Source organism: Microtus oregoni, unplaced genomic scaffold (genome assembly GCF_018167655.1).
Source record: "Microtus oregoni isolate MIOR12 unplaced genomic scaffold, Mior012 000012F_ref0000307, whole genome shotgun sequence".
Lineage (NCBI taxonomy): Eukaryota > Metazoa > Chordata > Mammalia > Rodentia > Cricetidae > Microtus > Microtus oregoni.
This window is the reverse complement of record NW_024543071.1, coordinates 15,252,578-15,265,318: the sequence shown is the minus strand read 5'-3', so window position 1 is coordinate 15,265,318 and position 12,741 is coordinate 15,252,578. Positions and strand designations below refer to the sequence as shown.

The window sequence follows — 12,741 nt, the reverse complement described above, 5'->3', positions numbered from 1 at the left end:
CTCTGCCTTCTTTCTCCCAGCATTCAGTTTAGTTTTCCCTGCCTGCCTCTATACTGCCCCGCTAGGCCCAAGACAGATTCTTTACTAACTAATGGTATTCACAGCATACAAAGGGGAATCCCACACACATCATGATGTGTACATGTGGCAGAGAGACAGGGGTAATTTGGTGGTGTCCTGGCCACTCCTCCCCTTGAAAGTCACTGACCTGTTCTCTAAGCAGTCCTAGGTCTCAGGACCAAGGTATCACACTGTTGGCAGCCTGAGTCGGCCTAGGCTCTTTGCAGACTGCCAGTTCATTCAGGCTTCAGGCTCAGCTATTTCCCAGTCCTCTAGGCTCAAGGGAGGGGCAGGCTGCCTCTGCAGGAGAGTTTCCATTGGCTTCTCCTGCCTCTCACAGCAGAACACAGTCATCTTGCTCTAAGTACTTCTAGTCAGGTCCCTACACTTGACCTGTCTGATCCTTAACCACTGGAAGCCTGGTCATGAACCCCAAACATCAGTACAAAGGACTGTTCAGCGGGGGAAAGTGCCCCGGCTGTCCTTCAACTGGAAGGGGAGACAGGTGTTTCTTGAATCAACTCAGGGCTCCCTCTTGCTTCTTGCTGAGGGATGGAGCTCAGGCCTGGCTCAGTATTTGCCAACCAGTGGGAGGGGGCTTGCAAGCAGTCAGTTCTCGGCCTGCCCAGATGGACAGTTATGTCTTAGAGTTCGGCAAGAGACCCAGATGGGAAGGAGAGCAACCAAAAGGACCTTCTTGGCACGACCTTCCAGAATCACATGGGACTTGGGGATCCCCCTGGCGCTCCTGCCAGCTCCCCATCTGTCTTGCCACCATTTGCTCCTCCTCTCTTCTCTGCTCTCCCTGGCTTTTAATTCCCCATTTACCATCTTTATTGACGCCCCTTAGTTGCTATGGAAACCCAAAGCAGCCAAGGAAGTGGAATTTGGAGAGGTTCTGAGGTTTCCAGGCCAGCAGGTCCTGCTTTGACTTCCATTTGTCCAGGTCTGGGGAACATGTATCAATTTCAGAAAATGGGTTTGGGGTCTCTGTTAGTTAAACAGTATAGGTGTGATCTGGATGTGGTGCCTTGCACCTGTAATCCCAACATTTGATGAACTGAGGTAGAAAGGCTGTCAAGAGTTCGAGGCTGCTGGGCAGAGGTGACACACGCCTTTAATCCCATCACCTGGGAGACAGAAGCAGGTGGATCTCTGTGAGTTTGAGGTCAGTCTGGTCTACAGAGCTAGTTCTAGGACAGCTAGGGCTGTTACACAGGCTGAAAGCCTGTATCGTAAAACCAAGAGAGAGAGAGAGAGAGAGAGAGAGAGAGAGAGAGAGAGAGAGAGAGAGAAAGAGAGAGAGAGCGCGCGCAAGGCTAGCCTGGGCTACATTGTGAATTTCAGGTCAGGTCAATCTGTCTAACAGAAGTCACATCACCTATGCTAATGCATCCTATGTCTCCTGGGATACAAGGTACATCCAAGCAGCCCTCTCCATCCAGAGTCTCAGAGACTGTACCTGCTTTAGCTCTTGACTGCAGTGACAATCATTCACTGTCATCTACGCTATTCCTGGAGTCATCTTAGGCAATGAGCAAATTATACTGAAGTTCTTGCTCTTCTGGAAGGTACAGCTAGACAGACCAGAATCTAATAAACAAATAGAAACCCAGAAAATACCAGAGAGTGAGTAGTATAATATAGAAAACATGACAGACCTTGGTGGTGCCGTGATGTGGCATTCCCCTCTGTATGCTATGCTTACCATTGATTAATAAAGAAACTGCTTTGGGCAGAATAGAGCTAGGTGGGGGTGGGGGACTAAACTGAATGCTGGGAGAAAGAAGGCAGAGTCAGGAAAAGCCATGGAGCCCCACCAGAGACAGACGCCAGATGGAACCTTGCCAGTTAAGCCACAGCCACGTGGCGATACACAGATTAATAGAAATGGATTAAATTAAGATGTAAGAGCTAGCCAATAAGAAGCTGGAGCTAATAGGCCAAGCAGTGATTTAATTAATACAGTTTCTGTGCAGTGATTTCGAGAGTCTGGGCAGCCGGGAAACAAATAAGCGGCCTCCCCCAACAGTGCCGGGTCTGTTGCTGGCAGTTTTCATCAACTTGACAGAAACGAGTCACCTGGGAAGAACGAGCTGAGCATCACTTGAAGGACTGTCTCCATCAGCCTGCTCTTGGCTGCCTGTCTGGGGAGCATGTTCTTGATTGACGGTTGATTGATGTGGGAAAGGCCCAGCTCTGGGCAGGCAATGCTGCCCTTAGGCAGGTGTTCCTGAGTGGTATGAGACAGGTTGAACAAGCCATTGTGAGCAAGCCAGTAAGCGGCATTCTTCCGTGGTCTCTGCTTCAGTTCCTGCCTCCGGGTTACTAGCTTGAGCCCTTGCCTTGACGTCCCTCAATGACTGACTGTAATCTGTAAGCCAAATAAACACCTTCCCCGCCAAGCTGCTTTTAGTCCGTGTTTTATCACAGCAAAAGAGGAGCGAACTAGGACAACTGTAAACCTCACTGCTTGGGAGGCTGAGGCAGGAAGACGGCAAACCCAAGGCCTTTCTAGGCTACAGAGTGGGTTCAGGACCAGCCCAGGCATCTCAGTGAGCCCTTTTTGCCCAAATGATAAATAAGGCTGTTGATGTAACTTAGTTGATAAAGTGTTTATTGAGCATGCGCGAAGCCCTGGGTTTGATCTCCAGTATCACATAAGCCAGGCTTGGTGCCAAATGCATGCCATTGCAGCACTAGGGAGGCAGAAGCAGGAGGATCAGGAGTTCAAAACCAGCCTGGGTAATATGAGACTGTCTCAAAAATAAAATAAGAGGCTAGTGAGATGGCCCAGTGGGTAAAGATGTGCCACCCAGTCTGCTGATCTGAGGAGTGGGAAGAGAAAATCGACTCCCAGTGGTCCTCCAGCTGGATCTCTACTCTTTTGCTCCCCACTGCCCGGGACTCTGTTCTGTCTCCTGGCTTTGACATCCATCGCCTGTGTGTCCAGCACATCTCCTATGAGAACACAAGAAGGAGCCCTTACCCTGGAATTCCAGATCCGAGTAGCTGCCCGCTGGCTGCTTCCTCTGGAATACTGAGTCAGCTCAAACTTCATGTGTCCAGACTCAAACTCCCAACCCTCCCTGGAAACCGGCCCCACCTGGAACCTTTTCAGCAAATGGCACCTCCACTCTTTCAGTTGCTCAAGCCTCAGGGACCCCTGGCCACCTGTCTTCCTGCCCAAACCACATCCAAACCCACCTGCAGGTCCTGCCATCTCTACCTGCCCCTCCCTTAACAAAAAGCAACAACAAAAAAACCCCACCAAATTCCAATCGCTTCTCACCTCTCCCAATCCACTATTATCAATCACTTAGCTTCTCCCTGCTGCTTTGGAACTCTGTCCCCCCCCGTGCCCCCCACTGTCTGTTCTTAACACAGCAGCCGAAGCAATCTTGTTAAAACCTGCCTTCCCATCCCAGCTCTGCTGTCCTAACCTCACAACGGGGTACCACCTCACTGGGGGCAAATCTGAAGCCCTTCCAGTCAAGCTCTGCATGATCTGCCCTCCACGCACGCCCTGCCACCTCTCTGGTCCCAACTCAGTATTCTAGCCTCTAACAACCTCCTCCAACAGCCCCCTCACGCCCCCCCTTCTCTAACCTGCGTTCTAGCCACACCGCTCTCTTTCCTAGCCCCCTCTATTTTTTGAGCTAGCTGTTCTTCTACCTGGGTGCCCCTCCCCCAACCGAGAGCCTCGCCCCAACAGGTGTCTGTTCAAACACGAAGTCATCAACGAGGCCTTCTTTGATCGTGCTGTTTACGCCAGTCACCGCCCTTCACACTGCTTCCCGTCTCTGAAATTGTGTCTGATACTCTGTCCTGTTAGCTGTGCCCCCTCCTGCCTCCCTCTAGAAGCTGAGCGCGTAACAATGGGGATTTTTGGATTTTTTTGTTTTTTCCTGCCCTATCCTCTCTGCCCAGAATAGTCAGGCATATATCAGGCACTCAGCAAATATTTATTGACCGAATGAATGGCATCAGGGTGAGACCTACGAGCTCTCAACAGGCAGCCTGGGCCTGGAAATGCTCTCTCTAGCTTCGACTCTGCACTTGCTGAGTCATGGGTTGTCCACCTGGAGAGCTGAGACGGTCCTTTGCCGCAGGAGCATTCTAGAATGTGTGATGTTCGTGTTGCTGTGGGAGGGGAGAGTGCTCGAACCTTCCTTCCAGTCAAGACCTGGGTTGGGTCTTTAGTGGTTTTAAAATGAAAAGTAGGTTTCAGGATTGGACTGGGTGAGACTCTGGGAAGCCCAGGTCCAGCCCTGTCTGCTGGGTAGAGAGGCCTGACCACTCAGCTGGGCTTCCCCTGTGGGAGCTGTCCTTGTGAGGGTGTCATGGGAGGCACTAAAGACACTATGCTTGAGGGCACATGGAGGAGCATCAGGAGTTCAAGGCTAGGAGGCTACAACAATGAGGCCAGCACCAGCCCAGATTACAGGAAACCCCCTTTAACAACAATGGACATGAGAAAAAGAAGGCTCAAGGCAGACCCTGTGAAGGGTAGCGGAGAGGTCTTCTGTGGAGCTAACTTGGCCTCACACAGCCCTCAAGCAGGATGGTTAGGCCTCCACACAGACCTCCCCCATTCCTACAGCTGACCTGCGGACAGAGTGGGCTGCCTTTTGGCTGAGCACAGCCCAGTCCTCCTCCCTTTTCTGGGCCTTGCCACAGCGCCCTGCTTGTTTCCCCCCAAATAAATGGCTGAGCATACTGGGCTGGCAATAACCCCTTGAAATCAGTTGCTATCACAGTTAACAACCAGTTTGGCTTCAGTTCAGGCTGTTAACTATCAAACCACTAAGTGTGGTAATGATTGATTCTTGGCCAGTTGCAGCTTGAGTGGGCTGTAAAACCCCATTAGTGAGGGCTCTGTGGAGGCAGCAACTCAAAGATAAACAAATTGCTGGGTGCTCCAGCCTGGTTTCAGCCTACTGCTCTGTGCTCAAGCTCCCATGGGTCCCTGGCCTGGGGAAAAGCTTCTCCAGGCAGCCTCGGCAGATTCCCACCCTCCTGCCCACCTGCCTGCCTTTCCCGTCTCGGGGCAGGGCTGGCCCTCTAAGTGCTCACCTCTTCTACCTAGCCGCAAACACAGTTCGGTTCCTGCGGTACCTCCGAAGACTCAGGTGCTCCTAGGCCAGAGGCTTGGGGCTTAGCTTTGGCCTAGCCGCCGACCACCCTTGGCCCAGCCAGGCCTCACTTTGTAGCCGGGATCACAGGCGGAGAGCCTGACATTCCATCACCCCCCTAGACACCCTCCCACCCCACGTCTTTCCCCAGGAATTGCTCTCAAACAAATGCAATGTGGGTAATTACTGGGCTGGGGGCTGGACAGGCGGCCGTGGAGATGAAAGCGTTTCCTGGACGCGCTCCTCATTTGCATGGCATCAGAAGCTGCTCAGAAGGTGTGACTTTTCCCACAGTGAGACCCCAGCTCCGCGCACAATAAAGCCAGGCTGCTCACCCAGAATTAATTAAAGGGGGAGGGGAGCAGAGGACGGGGCACCAGGAGTTGGGGAGCTGGAAGAGCTAACTGGAGCCCCTTTCCTATGCCCCCCAGTGTCTATGCACCCCAAGAACCATACTCTATCCAGAGGCCCTCGCTCTTTCCGGCAGACCTCGGGATGATAGCAGCAGGGACCGAGGACCCCAGCTTCTGTTTCAGGCTTTCCACTGAGTCTTGGCAATCCCTATCCACCTAGAAAGACTGAGCCTGGGTCTTGGGCTACAACCCTCGAATGCCTCATGGCTAGGAAGCCTTTGGTTGCCCCAACTCATGCCAGGTGAGGTGCCAAAAAGAGGCCTATAAGGAAGAAGTTTCTAGACTGTCCTGATAGCTGGGCTGTAGGAACAGCCAGGATGGAAGGCCTGAGCTGTGCAGAGTGGGCCAGCTCTGGGCACAGGAGTCCTGCTTCGGAGCCTCCTTCAGTATGGCATGACACTCATCCCAAAAGCCTCCCTCCTGCCTAGCTCTTCTCCCTGAAGACCCAGGCCCCGAGGTCGGTTTCTTCCCGAACAACTGTGCACTAGGCTTTTCAGTACCTGAGTCTGGCACCTTCTCTTCACAGCTCTGGCCTGGATCACCCAAAGTTAACTTTGTTCCATGTCACAATTACAAACACCAGCCTTGGCCCCTGACGACCCGACCTCCCCACTACCACCACCACCACCACCACCACCACACCTTGGACATTGGGCACTGTTCTAGTTCAGTTTTGGGGAGTCAGGTTCTTTAGACTTTAACAGCTCTACAGTCTGTGACTACACAGACAGCCAAAGGGGCGCGTCACCCCAACCACAGAGGGCTCCAGCCTGTTCTTCATTTTGGCCCTGGGCTTGGAAAGAGTTAGCAGAGCAAGGGGGTCCCCATTTGAAAGCTCCAAGGACAACTGAGAATCTTTCCACTTTTCCCTCCCTGTTCTGTTTTTCCCCTCTCGGGGATTAAAGGGGGGAAACTGGCAAACAGGAAGGGGGGCCTTAGACCGAGGGTGGCCTTGGACCTGCTGCTGGGACAGCACCTCAGAAGGAGCTATCCCTGGCGGGACTCACTCTCCAACACACATTTCTAATATGCAAGTAAATAAACATTTCAGTCATTTAATAGTAACTAGTACACAGCTACCCCACTGACACCCACCCCTAAGGGACTGAGACCTAGGCCAAACCTTTTGCTCCCTGCCCCTGCTTGGGGCACAGAGTGGCCCTGGCTGGTCTGGCCAGGTGCCCTGCCAGTGCTGGGACCTCAGGAGAACATCTGCCAGACTAGAGAGCCCTCCACCCACCCACGGGAACCCAGCCTCTGGTCACCAAGGGGCTTTCCTGAGAGCTAAGAAGACAGACACCACAGCCAGTGGAATACAAAAATAGAGCCTCTCTTTTGTTTAAAAAAACAAAAACAAAAAACCCAACAGCAAACAATATCCACAACTAGAAGGCTGCTCCCCAGCTCCTCCCCTTCGCAGTGCCTCGACCGCGATCTCTCACTGGAGTCCGCAGCGGGCTGCGCGGGGAGGGGCCGGGAGGGCGCCTATCGGGGCTCCGGGGCCCAAGTCCTCTGGCTGCCCCGCAGGCTGCGCGTGAAGGGCGGGTAGTTGAGGAACTCGAAGCGCAGACTCTGCTCGGTGGTGTGGTGGCCCCGCGGCAGCCGCTTCATGAAGTGCACCTCGCGCTGGTGCTGGCGCGTCTTGGAGCCCTTGCGGGGCCGACCCTTGCGGGTAAAGGCCATGTACCAGCCCTCGTACTTGGCGTTCTGCAGCGCAGTGTAGTTGTTCTCCAGCACGATCTCGGTGAACACGCAGTCCTTGCCTTTGCCGTTGCTCTGCAGGTAGTTGTGGGGGCAGACGTGATATTACGGAGCCTCCCTCCATGTGAGACAGAGGGCCAGCGGCCCCAGACAGCAGGTGGGCACCCCAGCAGATGGCGAGGGGAGCCCGAGCCCAGCCCCACCCCCTACCCGGGCACCCGCTCTCTAATCCCTCACAACCCGCAGCCCACCCGGCAACTTCCTGTTCTCCTGGGCAGCAGTGACACATGGCTGTCCACGGAGGGGCTGGGCCCGAAGCAGAGGGGCCCAAAGCCTGCCTGTTCTGGCCTACTGCCCATCAGTCTGGCCTGACTGCCCGCAAGCGTTTCTCCACCTGCCCCCCTCAGCATCTCCGGACTCAGGATCAGCCCCCAGGACAGCAACCCTATGCGGGGGAGGGGAGGCCTGGGAGGCGACTCTGAGGCCCAAACCCTGAAGCCCAGGAGCTGGGAGCTTGAGGCTGGAGAGGAGCCGTGACTAATGGGGCCATTTCAGAGCTAGGCCGAGGGGCTGGGCCTGCGGCTTACTGAACATTCCAAATGCTGGTACCATGTAATTGGACATAATAGCAAAGCAATTTGGCGATTTGTTAAAAAGATATATGGAATTTGCCATCACCACCCCCAACCCTTTTCCTGGCCTTCCTCCTTCATCTTCATAGGTTCTCCTCTCTCTGGCGTCTCACTCTCTCTCTCTTACTCCTCCATCTAATCATTGGACAGCCCCTAAGGGAACCAAGGTACCATGCATATCCACCACGCTGTTGAGATTAAAATGTACCACGTCCACAAGCCCCACTTCCCTTCTGGAACCTCACCTTGGCAATGAGCTTCCCCTTCTTGTTCATGCAGATATAGAGTCCTGTCTCTGCTCCACGGACTCGAACTCTGCTCCCAAAAGTGTCAGTTTCCACAATGAGCTTTGCTGTCAGGGAAGTCATGCGATGGTCACTACATCTGTGACCTCTGTGTTCCACAGCTTTACCTGGTCGGCTGGTCCAGGGCTGTGCCCTAACCCTGGAACAAATGCTCCAAGGGCTAGGAACAGAAAGCACAGGCTAGCCCCAGCCCACTTTGCTAAGCACTGGGCAGCCCTGAGAAGGAGCAACTCTTTTTTTCAGAACCCGAGACTTCAGCACTGGACCAGATGATCACAGTTTACAACCTGAGTTTCATAGAACTGTTTGGATGCATCAAATTGAGAAGCCCAAATCTCCATTCCTCTTTTCATGCTAGAAGCCAATATTATCAGGTTGAGGTACCAAGTATGTAGATTCCATAGCTAACCTTGAGAGATCTCACAATATCATAAACACATTAAGAACATCTGGGAACAGTGGTGGCCCCCCACCATGAGGCTAAGTAAAAACCATCCTGTTCTGTTGCTGCTGCTTTGGTTCTAGCAGTCCTGGCCATCTTCCACCCATTGGGCAGCCCTGCTCTTCAAGAAGTGACAGAGAGGAGCTGGAGAGATGGCTCAGCATACTGCTCCTGTAGGGGACCAGAGTCCAGTTCTCAAGACCCACACAGCAGGACCCACAACTGCCTGCAGCTCCAGCTCCAGGGACTCAAAAACCCTCTTCTGACCTCTGTGGGCACATGTGTGTGTGTGTGTGTGTGTGTGTGCGCTCTCTCTCTCTCTCTCTCTCTCTCTCTCTCTCTCTCTCTCGTGTTCACACACACTCGATTTAGAATGAGATGAGTCTCAGAAGAGGAGCAGGGCATTTCTCCCTCCTTCAACAGACTACTTTCTGGAACCAGACACAGGCAGGGGGATCCTGCCCCTTTCTCTCGGCTTCCAAGTCATCAGAGTCCAGCTCTACCATGTAGACTCCAACGACTCAATTGTCTTTTTTCTTTTAGCCTCCACTACAGATGGGCTTCTTAGGCAAAGGCCAAATGCTTTCAGGGGTGATAGAAGCCTGGGACTGAACTCTGTGCCCTTCTCTCTCTCCTTCCAGTGCATGTGGACAGTCAACTTGCCTGAGAGCCTGGGCCTGACCACTTCTTTATTCTCTTAGAGACTGTTCCCAAGAAGAGAGGGACGCTGACTAGACTTCCTTCCTAATACAGAACCCAGCCCTTTTCTTCCTTGAGAAAGCAATTCTCTCTCTCTCTCTCTCTCTCTCTCTCTCACCACTATCAGGGGTGGGAAGCCCAGGGGTCATCAATGAAGTCCCCACACTGCCTAGCCTCTAAGGCTTCCTCTCTTTACTTCCCAGGTCAGCAGGGAAGTGCAACAGTTCACCTCTCCTCCTGTTCACCTCTCCTCAGACCCAGGCAATCTGTTCATTCTTCTCATGCTTACTTGGTAGAGCAAGAAGCAGTTGTTTCTCTGTCAGGGAAGAATGCAAGCTAAGGAAGGGGTAAGAGGACCCTGCTCTGAAGATTCCAGCCCAGCATCATATGACAGAGTGGGTACCTCTGCCCTTTCTTGGGATCTCTCCACGGCTCTCTCCCTAGTCCCTGTTTTCAGAGCTCAGGACCCCAACTTCTGCCCTGCCGAAGGAACCCTGGAAGCCTCCCCTGAGTCTGAGGGAAGTCAGTACGCATCAATTCCATTACTGCTAGCCATGTTTCCTCTTCCCACCCCAAAACCCAAGGATGCTAGGCCATTTGCTCCAGCAGAGCGGACTCCGGAGGGGCCAGCCATTCTTTCCTTTTCCTTGTTGGGAAGCTGAGAAGGGCAGCAAGCAGCCAGTTTGGAGGGACAAAGGGCCTGAAGGCGGCTCTGCCAGCCCAGCGGGGGAGCTTGGCCACCAGGCAGGCTGCCCCCCACCCCCACCCAAAGAGCCCCAACTCTCCTTGGATCGATTTGGGGAGTCTGGCCATGCAGTTTACAGCAGCTTTCCCAACCAGGCTTTTGGAAAGCTTAGCATTTTCAAACCTATTCTTCCACCCCAGTGACAGATTTATCCCAGGAAAATTATGTCTCCTCCTCCAGCTTTGAAGGGAAGTCAGGCTACGTCGATGCTGAAAAAATGCAGCGAGACATACTCGATCCCCCAAACTGGCTGGAGAAGAGGAGAAAGTATTCAGGAAATGTTAAAAAAGGTGAAAGCAAGAAGAGCTTTAATCGCTCTGCCAGACGCAGGGGTCTCTCCAGAGATTCCCAGAGAACAATCTTTAGCCTCTTTTTTTTTTTCTTTTTCTTTCTTTTTTTTTTTTTTTAACATTTACAGACTTGCAAGTCCTTTCAAACTCTACATCTGAAAAAGAAAAGGCCTGGTTCTTTTTCTGTTTTATATCATTCTTCATTTTTCTCCTTAGCTCTTAAAATGCCTCACCTTTTTATTACATTTTAATAGAGTCTTCCTTTCTCCTTTCATGCTGGGTTAAGTTGGTCATTATTTAAAGGTTTTTAAACTTACAATAATCGCTTTCTAAAAACAACACCAGCCACCCGGAGGGTTTGCCTTCCTTGTGGTACCTCCAGGACCCTGGAAATTGGCCCCATCTCAGGACAGGAATATTGAATGTTTTAGAAATCAATCAGTCCTCAGCCCCTGCTCCGGTAGCTCCCTGTACTCAGCAGCCCAACGGGGAGCCGCCAGCCAACTCAGCCCCCTGGGGTATCCACAACTGGAGCCCGGGGTCTAACTTCCAGGCCTAGCCTCCCTGTGCAATTGACCCTACTGATCAGTTTGCAGCATCCCCCTGTTCCAAGCTGGGCAAACTGGGACTTTCTCTCGCTCCTTTCTCCCACTCGCCTTTTGTGGGCCCTGGCGACATATCCTCTTTCAAGAACTTCCCTTAAATCTGGGCCCCCTACCCTGAACCCTCTGCCTCCACCTGCAGCTGGAAAGAGGTATATGAAGGGGGGAGGTTGTAAGGGAGACTCTCGGATTCGTTCATTTGTGGAGTAGGGAAGAGAGGGCACCTGTGGGCCACATCCTCCCCAGGGTCCTTTCCCTACCATTCTCTCCAGCTGACCCTCAAGGCACCTTTTTTGCCTTAACTCCTTCCTTCCTCAGCTGGGGAGCTCGCAGGCCTCTCCGGCCACTGCAGCTGGGGCTGGCGGGGAGTGGCGAGGTCCGCAACTACCTTTCCTCTCCAGGGTCCGGGGAATGCGCCTTACCGAAGGGGTCTCCATCTTCTGCCATGGCGTTGATGCGCTTGTTGGCCAGGACCTGCACGTGCTTCCCGCTGGTGCGGCTGTAGAGCTGGTAGGTCCGGATGAGGCGGCGGCTGAGCTGATCCGTCACCAGGCTCTGCTCCCTCACATGCTGTGTAAAATTAGGTGAGGACTGAACAGTTACCTTTAGGAAATTGAAAAATACACAGCACGCCATTATAATGCTACTCCGCCCAGGGGTCCCGAGTGGCCCCCACTGCCCTTGTACCCACCTCCCGCCGCGCCAAGCAGCCAGCAGGGACTGGGGGCATCCCCCCAACATGCTGGCTCAGGCCACCAACCCCCGCGGGGAAGTCGCGCAGACCCAGCCCAGGATGGATGAACCCGGGATGAGGGAGAATCTGGACCCACCTGTTGGGAAACACCCTGGGGCTCCCGGCCAGCTCGGAGCAGGGAAGCGGGCTCCCTGCCCAGCGCAGGCCCCCCGCCCGGGCCTTCCTAGAGGAGCAGGGTGCTTTTAAGTAGCGAGGCAACGCTACCCGACCCGTGACATTTATAAAGACAAATTTACGGAGCAAATGTTGAGAGTGCAAAGGGCCTAGACTAACACGATCGTGGGCCGAAACCGGCCACAAGTCTCCCCAAGAGAGCAGCGGAGAGGATCTTTGCTGCAACTACAACCCAACTTCCCCTGACAAGAAACACACGCTGGCTCCAGCTCCCGCCTTCCTAGGAGGCCAGGTGTGGCTACAGGTAAAGTTCCCATCCACCCGACCTGGCTGGCACGCGTTTGAGACTCGCGGGGCTCAAGACCCTGGGGCTCTAGTCTCTCCACTCACTCGCTGTGTGACTTTAGGCAGGACACTGTCTCTCTGTTCCTTAGATCCCTCCTCGGGGTAGTTTGGGGCTGGATTTGTAAGGTTCTTTCCAGCCCTGCTGCGCTGGCCGAAGGGTCGGTCCTCATGTCCCTGCCCGACAGTGTCAGCCGGGTCCCCCGCGCCCGGCCCCCGCCTCTGCGCAGCGCTCCTTACCTGGGCTTGGAGGCAGAGAACCAGCAAGTGCAACAGCCTGTGGGAGACAAAAGCGGGTAGGAGAGAGGCGCGGGGTGAGCGGAGAGGGCGCGGCGGGCGCCGGCAGACCGGGACGCGGGGGCGACCGCGGTACTCACAGGCAGCTCAGCGCGGAGCGGGGGCTGCCCATGGCGCGCGGCCCCGGGAGCACCGAGAGCCCGGGCGGGGTTACGCTGTCCCACAGGAGGCCGCGGGGGGACGAGCCAAAGGGGCGGAGGCCGAGGATGG

At 54.1% G+C, this 12,741-nt stretch overlaps 1 protein-coding gene across 7 annotated transcripts; it reads right to left on the bottom strand.

The window, feature by feature from the left end:
• Nucleotides 1-7,093: 7,093 nt before the first annotated feature.
• On the bottom strand, nucleotides 7,094-12,741 carry Fgf8 (fibroblast growth factor 8). Of its 7 annotated transcripts, none has more exons than XM_041661898.1 (6): nucleotides 12,612-12,741; nucleotides 12,283-12,511; nucleotides 11,855-11,941; nucleotides 11,447-11,594; nucleotides 8,187-8,293; nucleotides 7,094-7,384 (listed from the first exon to the last, which is right to left on the bottom strand). In XM_041661898.1, exons 1-6 carry the CDS (start codon nucleotides 12,641-12,643, stop codon nucleotides 7,094-7,096), a joined length of 894 nt encoding a protein of 297 aa, XP_041517832.1. In that variant the 5' UTR covers nucleotides 12,644-12,741. The 7 variants fall into 7 exon arrangements, with proteins under 7 accessions (XP_041517832.1, XP_041517835.1, XP_041517836.1 ...); XM_041661901.1 differs by having other exon boundaries at nucleotides 11,447-11,627; nucleotides 12,475-12,511; XM_041661902.1 differs by having other exon boundaries at nucleotides 12,475-12,511.

Excerpts from the sequence above, each read along its gene's own strand:
- Fgf8 (XM_041661898.1), bottom strand. The coding sequence starts at position 12,643 with ATGGGCAGCCCCCGCTCCGCGCTGAGCTGCCT. Across the intron at positions 11,595-11,854 it reads CCCAGGGTGTTTCCCAACAG|CATGTGAGGGAGCAGAGCCT; the intron begins GTGGGTCCAGAT and ends AATTTTACACAG. Across the intron at positions 7,385-8,186 it reads AGGGGAAGCTCATTGCCAAG|AGCAACGGCAAAGGCAAGGA; the intron begins GTGAGGTTCCAG and ends AACTACCTGCAG.